This window comes from Ovis canadensis, chromosome 22, assembly GCF_042477335.2.
Source record: "Ovis canadensis isolate MfBH-ARS-UI-01 breed Bighorn chromosome 22, ARS-UI_OviCan_v2, whole genome shotgun sequence".
NCBI lineage: Eukaryota > Metazoa > Chordata > Mammalia > Artiodactyla > Bovidae > Ovis > Ovis canadensis.
Genome location: NC_091266.1, coordinates 31,294,316 through 31,302,815, shown reverse-complemented (window position 1 = coordinate 31,302,815; position 8,500 = coordinate 31,294,316). Strand labels below are relative to the sequence as shown.

The window sequence follows — 8,500 nt, the reverse complement described above, 5'->3', positions numbered from 1 at the left end:
GATATAACACCAACACATGATAAATCAAAGTTCACAGATTATATTAGGATTCACTCTTAATTTTGTACATTCTATGGATTTGACAAATATAGCATGAGCATGTATCCACCACTAAAGTATTATACAAAATGATTTCACCTGAAAGTTCTCTGTGCTCCATCTATCTGTCCCTCCTTCCCAAGCCCCTGGAAATCACTGATCTTGTATTATCTCCATAATTTTCTATAATGTTACAGAGTTAGAATTACACAATATGTAGCATTCAAATTGGTTTCTTTCACTTAGTAATGTGCTTAGGGTTCTTTTCATGGCTTGCCACTTATTTTTTTAACAATGAATAATATTCCATTCAATTGATATATCATTCTTTATACTTCAAAAACTGAAGGACATCTCGACTGCTCCCAAGTTTTGACATAAATTTATGAATAAAACAACTATAAAAATTAATTTTATGAATAAACATGTTTTTATGAAAAAAGTAACTACAAACATTAATGTGCAAATTTCTGTGCAGATGTAAGTTCTCAACTCGTTTAAGTAAATTCCAAGGAGTATGACTGCTGGATCATATGGTAAGTACATGTTTCATTTTTTAAGGAACTGCTGGTGCTGCTACTGCTGCTAAGTTGCTTCAGTCGTGTCCGACTCTGTGTGACCCCACAGATGGCAGCCCACCAGGCTCCCCCATCCCTGGGATTCTCCAGGCAAGAACACTGGAGTGGGCTGCCATTTCCTTCTCCAAGGCATGAAAGTGAAAAGTGAAAGTGAAGTTGCTCAGTCGTGTCTGACTCTTAGTGACCCCATGGACTGCAGCCTACAAGGCTCCTCCATCCATGGGATTTTCCAGGCAAAAGTACTGGAGTGGGATGCCATTCCTAACTCTTCCAAAGTGACTATACCATTTTTCATCCCACCAGTAAAGACTTTCATGATTGGAGAAGGAAATGGCAACCCACTCCAGTATTCTTCCCTGGAGAATCCCAGGGACAGAGGAGCCTGTTGGGCTGCTGTCTATGGGGTCCCACAGAGTCGGACACGACTGAGGCAACTTAGCAGCAGCAGTAAAGACTAACAAGTCTTGCAGCTCCACATCTTTGTCAATATTTGGTTTTGTCAATGATTTGGACTTTACCATTTTATAATGTGTGTTTCCCAGGTGGCACAAGTGGTAAAGAATCCGCCTGCCAGTTCATGAGACACAAGAGACACGGGTTTGATCCCTGAGTTGGGAAGATCCCCTGGAGAAGGAAATTGCAACCAACCCCAGTATTCTTGCCTGGAAAATTCCATGGGCAGAGGAGCCTAGTGGGCTACAGTCTATGGAGCTGCAAAGAACTGGACACAACTGAGCACACGCACACACATAATGTGTGTAGTGGTGTCTAATTGCAAGTCTCTAATTACATACGATGTTGAGCATTTTTCACCTGCCTATTTGCCCCTTGGATATCTTCTTTGCTAATGTTTTTGTTCAGATATTTTGCACATTTTAAAAATCAGGTTGTTATATTTCTGACTGTTGAGTTTTAATTAAGAGCTCTTTGTTTATTCTGGGTAACAGTCTTTCACCAGATATGCCTTTTGCAAATGCTTTATCCCAGTCTGTTGCTTGTCTCTTCCTTCCATTGACAGTATATATCACAGAGTAGAAGGTTTTCATTTTAGTGAACTCCAAATTATCAATTATTTTTGTGGATTATGCTTCAGAGATAAATTTCAAAAATCATCACCTAGTCAAGGCAATTTGTATTTTCTCTCATGTGATCTCCTAGGAATTAAAATTTTGCACTCTGCGTTAAGTTCTATGATCCATTTTTAGTTAATTTTTGTAAAGGGTGTAAGATCGGCATGTAGATTCTATGTGCCTGGGTTTCGCATGTAGGTACCCTCTTGCCAGTCAAGGACTGGATTCAAATTCCCTCAATTTTGTTTGTTTGTTTGTTTGTTTGTTTGTTTGTTTTATCTCTTCTTTTAAGACAATTTCACTGTATACAGAAATCAAAGTTGGTGCACTTTTTTTTCTTTTAAATATTTCACTCCACTCTCTTCTGCTTGCACAGAATTTGAAGAAAATCCCAATGTAGTTCTTATTCTGTTCCTCTAAAGGTAAGATTTTTTTCTTCCTCTGGCTTCTTTCAGATATTTTCTTTGTTTTTATATTCTATGTTTGAATATGATGTGCCTACCTGGTAGACTTCAGGGTATTTTTCCTGATGTTCTTAGAGTTTCCTGAACATGTGGCATGGTATCTGACATTAATTTGTGGAAATTCTCTGAAATTACTGCTCAAATATTTCTTCTGTAGATCTGTTTGCTTTTAAATAAATGTTTTAATTGAAGCATAACATCCATAGAGAAAGTGTGCATGTTCTAAATGTGCATGCCAACATACTAACACAGGGTGACTATTTCTGTAAAATCAAGATACAAATCATGAAAAAGAACTGCATCATTTATGTTTTCCATTGTACTGTTAATAGACATTTCAGGTTCTTCCTGTGTGGGGTTATTTTGATTGGTGTTGTTATGTGCATTCTTAAACATGTCTTGTTCATATCCCAAAGTATTGCGTTTCTATTCAGTACATACCTACAAGTGAAACTGCTAGGCAGTCATGAGTTTACATCCAATAAAAATGGCCAAATAGTTGTCCAAATGGTTGAACCAATTTACAGTATTACTCTGAGAATGCTGGTTGCTTCATTTTCTTGCCAAAATTTAGCATAATTTTTTTTTTCATTTTAACCATTTTGATGGCTATCTAAGGATATCTCATTAAAATTTAAATTTGCACTTCCATAAAGCTTAATGTTGCTGAACACTTTCTCAGATGTCCAATGGCAATACTAAGTATTCATATGTGAAAATCTAGTTTATTGGGATATAAGCTAATAGTTGGTTTCATACATTTTTAAAACAAATGCAAGTGTCAGAGAGTTTGGTAGTATGTGCAAAGAATTTATACTCTGAACCAGGTGAGTGTAAACTGCTGACCTGATACTTGGTCTTGGTATCAAAAACCTGAATTATTTTAGTACATGTTTCCTTAAACGAAGTCAAATCTTCTGTATAACTATAATATTAATAAAACCTTCAACAGGAATTTCTAATTCTCATTTCCATTAGTGTTTCAGGGATAAGTCCCAAAGATATTCTTTATCTCTCAGCTGTCTGTATTTCAGAGATGTCTTGAGACTAAGAAGTTCAGGATCATAGCATCATATGGCCACCATTGATGTTACATATAAAACAACGTGATGGAAAGTAGAAAAAAACAGAATCTGGTGACACCTTCTAGGGATTTTGTTCTTGCTCAGAGAGAAAAGAATAACACTTAGATACATGATTAGAAATAGAGAAACATAGGTTAATATTTGACTATAAGTTTGAAACACAAAGTAATGTGAACATTTCATATCTTCTATTAGTGTTCACAGTAACACCCACCAGAGGAATGAATTCCAACACTTATTATTCAGTCCTCCCAATTGCTGATTTTCTCACTATTTCCCTACAGGCTGGAGCTGCTCTTGGACACAATTTCTCTCATTTCCAAATCCAATCCTCAAGTAAGCCCAGGTGATACTCAGCAAAGAGTTTCCCTGCCCTCTTTCTCTTTGTCCCCTTCTGTGTTTATCATTATAAGGACAAGCATGGCCTCTTCAGACTCTTACTTTCATTCATTTCTTACCTGCATTACGTACAAAAGAAGGGAAGCCTGAGACTGGCTCAGCAAATGCTGCTGCTTTTTATTTAGAACATCTGGAGAGCAAATGGCTGTGTGTTGGCTTATACCAACAATTCCACTCTGTTTTACAGTGATAACATGGTACTGACTCTTCAGAAGTATTAGCATATGTGGTAGTCAATATAAGGGTTACAGAATATGAAGACAGCAAATACATTTGTGCAGTAAAACTCAGACTTTCCTTTCATGGAAGTTGGATATTCACTGGATACTGGGAAAATTGTGGCAGTATGAGATGGGCGGTCAGAAAGAGTACCCCTGGTAGTAAGAAGGAGGTGAACGATGGCCCAGATGAGAGTTAATTACAGACAACAGCACAGCAGCAGCCGATGAACTGCCCTTCATATCACAGGAGTGAAGCGGATCTGGTACGGGGGTGGCACATGGCCAAACCCACTAGAAACTGGGGCGGTGTCGAGGTCCTTTGGGTCAACCACAGATTCCAGGGTAAATTTCTGTAAAATGGTGGTCAAAAATAAAAACAGCTCCATGCGGGCCAGGCCTTCTCCCACACAATTTCGTTTGCCTGAAAATACACACAGAGGTGATTTGTTCCTTGAACATTACATTTTGAATTGTCACAAAATGCATGAATGATTGAACAGATGGAGGCCTGGAAAGATGTTTAGAGACAAATAAACAGGGGAAACATACTCGCTATTCACCTAATATCTTCATAGGAATTTTTCACTCAGTAAATATTGATTGAGTGTCTGCTCTGTGTCAGGCACTTCATCGTGTATTCCCACATTTTAACTGCTCTTTTCCACTTCCAGTTTCTATCAGAAACCCTGAGAGGAGGGAACTTGTATATATGTGCTTCCTTTCTACTTCTGGCATAAAATTCAGCTAAAGATATTTTTCCTCCATGTGCTTTCAAAAGTACATGTCTAAATGTGTCAATCTCCCACCTGAAAACATTAAATGTCTCTCCCATCTGTTATGAGGTCCAAATGAGTTGAGCTGGCCCTCCATATTTTGTTCCCAGTATGATGTTTGATATCATTCTTTCCATTCTTCACACCCTCTACTCAGCACTAGCCATATCCACTCTTCATCAACCTCCAATACACCATGAAACCTCTAGTTTTGTCTCATGATGTTTCATTCAGTCAAGATGCATTTCTCTGACACTTCCTTCAGGACCTACGTCCCATGTCATTTCCTCTTTATGGTCTTTGCGATATTCACACACAGTAGAACCTTGCCCTCTCTGAGTTGCCTCGATATCACATTCATTGCTTCAGGTGAAGCATGAATCACCTTGAATCATAATTCTGGTTCTTCTGCTGTGCTAAAATGTGTGCTTTTGAAGGGAAAGCTCAGTCCTTAACATCTTGGTATACACAGAGCAAGACACAAAGCAGGCATCAAAAGCTGCCACATACATGGAGGTGAGTCTGTGGCCAGAGACTCAGCACACACTGTAGCTGTGGAGACCCAGTTTCAGGGTCTATGATCAGCACTGGAAGACGATCACGGTGCTCTGGAACCACTGCAGGGCAGTTAGCTGGCAGGTTCTTTTCTCGATCTAAAAGAATGTCCTGCTCCTGTAAAACTGCCCTGTCTTCTCTTCTCACTTTGTTCCTGTGAGGCAGTTCAAATTCCCTTTCTTCTGTAAAAATGTTCCTTATTCCATTTTATGCCTCACTGTGGTGTATGAGTGACCAGAAAACAGGGTTTCTCCTTCTGGTCTCATGAGCAGCCTGAGCTTTCCTCTCTCACAACACTATTCAATGTTCTCTTTAGTAATTTGCTTCCCCAGCTAGATTGTGAGCCCACTTTGGTGCCCATTCTGTACCTTTAACCCCAGAACTCAGCCTAGGGAGTGAGGGATATCACATGGAAAATACTCAAACTTATGGATTGATGTACCTTTCTCGTGGCAGGCAAGGAAAGTCTAAAAGTTTCACTTGCTAAGAGGAGTTCACAGGTAACTCAGTGCTACCTACGATTATTATTGAATTATGCTAGAGGCATAATTCAATAGCATAATCTGTTTTCTAGCTTTCTTACTTTGGAAGAACTGGGTCACCTCCCTGAAGTTCCAGTACTGGGGATGTGTGGTGAGGGGAGGAAACACAAGGGCATTGAAAGTGGTGTTTGTGATCATGGACAAAAAGCATTTCTTCCAGCCCCAGAGAGGACATCATTAAGTTCCAACCAACTCCAGAAAGGTACCTTGTTCCCTAAGTACTTAAGGAAATTAACTTTTACTACCTGCTGAGAAAGCCATGAAGTAGTCACTTTTCTTAAAGTTGCCACTCTCATCCAGGAAGTGGGCAGGGTCAAATACCTCTGGGTTGGGGAATTCTTTGTCATCATGTAGCACAGAACTCAGTGATGTTACTATAGTCGTGCCCTGGAATGAAAGATGAAGATAAACTGAGTTATAAGAAATCGTGGAGCAAAAGAAATATTGCAAATCATTTAATCCAGTCTTTGATCTATAGATGAGGAGCCCTAGGGCCAAAGAAGGGCAGTGGCAAATTCCAGTGAGACAGACCAAGCAATAAACACGGATGGGTTTAAGATCAATGGCAGTGATGTTACTAAAGTGGCCTCCAATAGCATCTGAAGTACTGAGTACTTGGTTACTTGGTTTCTGAATCCCCTTTACTTATCACAGTATTTAGACACTGCTGTTTGTTTTGTTCAATTTCATCATTTCGTTTGCTTACATCTCATATGTGGATTATGTTTTAAAATGGAAGCCTCTGATGACTCTTGAAAAGTCAGATGTATTTGGAACCTGTTTATAGGGCTTTTCAAAAACAGAGGTCTGATACAATTAAAAATGACATCTGGCAAATCCATACAGACGGAAACAGGTTAGTGGTTGTCAGGGGCTGGAGGGAGGGAGGAATGGGCAATGACTGCTTAATGGGTGGGTTGAGTTTCTTTTTGGAGTGATGGAATTGTTCTGGACTAGATAGTAGCTATGGTTGCACCACATTTTGAATGTACTAAATTTCACTGAATTGCTCACTTTAAAATACTTAAAATGGTAATTTTTACATTATAACTTATTTTCAGTTCAATTCAGTCGCTCAGTTGTGTCCGACCCTTTGTGACCCCATGAACCGCAGCACGCCAGGCCTCCCTGTCCATCACCAACTCCCGGAGTTTGCCCAAGCCCATGTCCATTGAGTCGGTGATGCCATGCAACCATCTCATCCTCTGTCTTCCCCTTCTTCTCCTGCCCTCAATCTTTCCCAGCATCAGGGTCTTGTCCAGTGAGTCAGCTCTTCACATCAGGTGGCCAAAGTATTGGAGTTTCAGCTTCAACATCAGTCCTTCCAATGAACACCCAGGACTGATCTCCTTTAGGATGGACTGGTTCGATCTCCTTGCAGTCCAAGGGATTCGCAAGAGTCTTCTCCAACACCACAGTTCAAAAGCATCAGTTCTTTAGCACTCAGCTTTCTTTATAGTCCAACTCTCACATCCATACATGACCACTGGAAAAACCATAGCCTTGACTAGACAGACCTTTGCTGGAAAAGTAATGTCTGCTTTTTAATATGCTGTCTAGGTTGGTCATAATTTCCTTCCAAGGATTTTATCACAATAAAAAAGAAAATCTTCCCAAGAGGAAAAAATGATTTCTTAGACAAGTACACTAACAATTACTGAGCATTTATCTTTGGGATGAAATTTGTTTCTCTTAATTTTAAAATGTGGAGAAACACATTATGGATGAATTCTAGATTTAAAAAAAAACACAGAGATGATAAAATTAGAAAAATTCTCATTTTTCAACAAAGCAGATAAAGATTATCAATTTATACTGAAACGGCTGGATGGATGTTTTGGGAAACAGTATATACTAAGTCTTAAAGTATATGCCATAGATTGTTAATTAATTACCTACGAAAACAGACACTCATCAATGAGAGATATAGAAGATTCCTCCTTAATAAGTGATCATCTTAGCATTACCAATAATGGGATAAACTGACAATACATGTCTTCAGCCAAAATCCAATGCAGTGGGACATACACAACATCTCCTATGTAATTTTCTTGCCAAATACACAGAATGGGTATGTAATCTCAAGAAAACAATTACCAAGGCCAGACTGCCAAATGTTTAACATGACGATTGTCTTGGACTCTTCAAAGTTGTCAATGTATTGAAATAAACATAGAAATAGGAACTGTTCTTGGTAACAGGGGAGTAAAGGGACAGACAAATTAAATACTTGTTCCTTGACTGGACACTAGATGCCCCTTCAAGAAGAACTACACAAGATATATTAGGATAACTGAGAAAATGTTATTATAGTATATATACTAGATAAAATTATTGTATAGATGATAATTCCTTTAGCGTGAATGTTTTTACTGTTAGATAAAGTCCTTGTTCACTTGTTTAGAAGATATACATACTGAAGTATTATTTAGGTTTCAGTGTGATAGATAGATGATAGATATGTAGTTAAAATATAAATATATACACATTTTCATATATATTTCAAATATTTTCTATATATATCCACTGTGTGTTTAAATCCTATTTAAATTTAAAAATTTCTTTAATTTAAAGTAGGGAGTAATTCTACAACCTAAGTTTATTGCATTTAAGGTTTATAATTTTATTTTTTAAATTATTGCCTTGTATAATCTCAAAACAAACAATACAAGAAAATGTTACCTTAAGTTTTAAAAACAGGTGTATTTTCAGCAAATGGTATTGGGACAAGTAGATATCCATAAAGAAAATAGTGTGATTATTATTTCACACCA

General features: G+C 38.1%; 1 protein-coding gene across 1 annotated transcript in view; it reads right to left on the bottom strand.

Annotated features, from left to right (window-relative positions):
- Positions 1 to 3,732: 3,732 nt before the first annotated feature.
- Positions 3,733 to 8,500, bottom strand: part of LOC138427948 (cytochrome P450 2C18-like) — a 40,397-nt gene continuing 35,629 nt past the window's right edge. Inside the window, exons 8-9 of the mRNA XM_069568073.1 lie at positions 5,972 to 6,113; positions 3,733 to 4,277 (exon numbers count right to left, since the gene is read on the bottom strand). Of these exons, the coding sequence (XP_069424174.1) occupies positions 4,093 to 4,277; positions 5,972 to 6,113 (327 nt within the window). The 3' untranslated portion in view covers positions 3,733 to 4,092. The remainder of the gene's footprint in view (positions 4,278 to 5,971; positions 6,114 to 8,500) is intronic.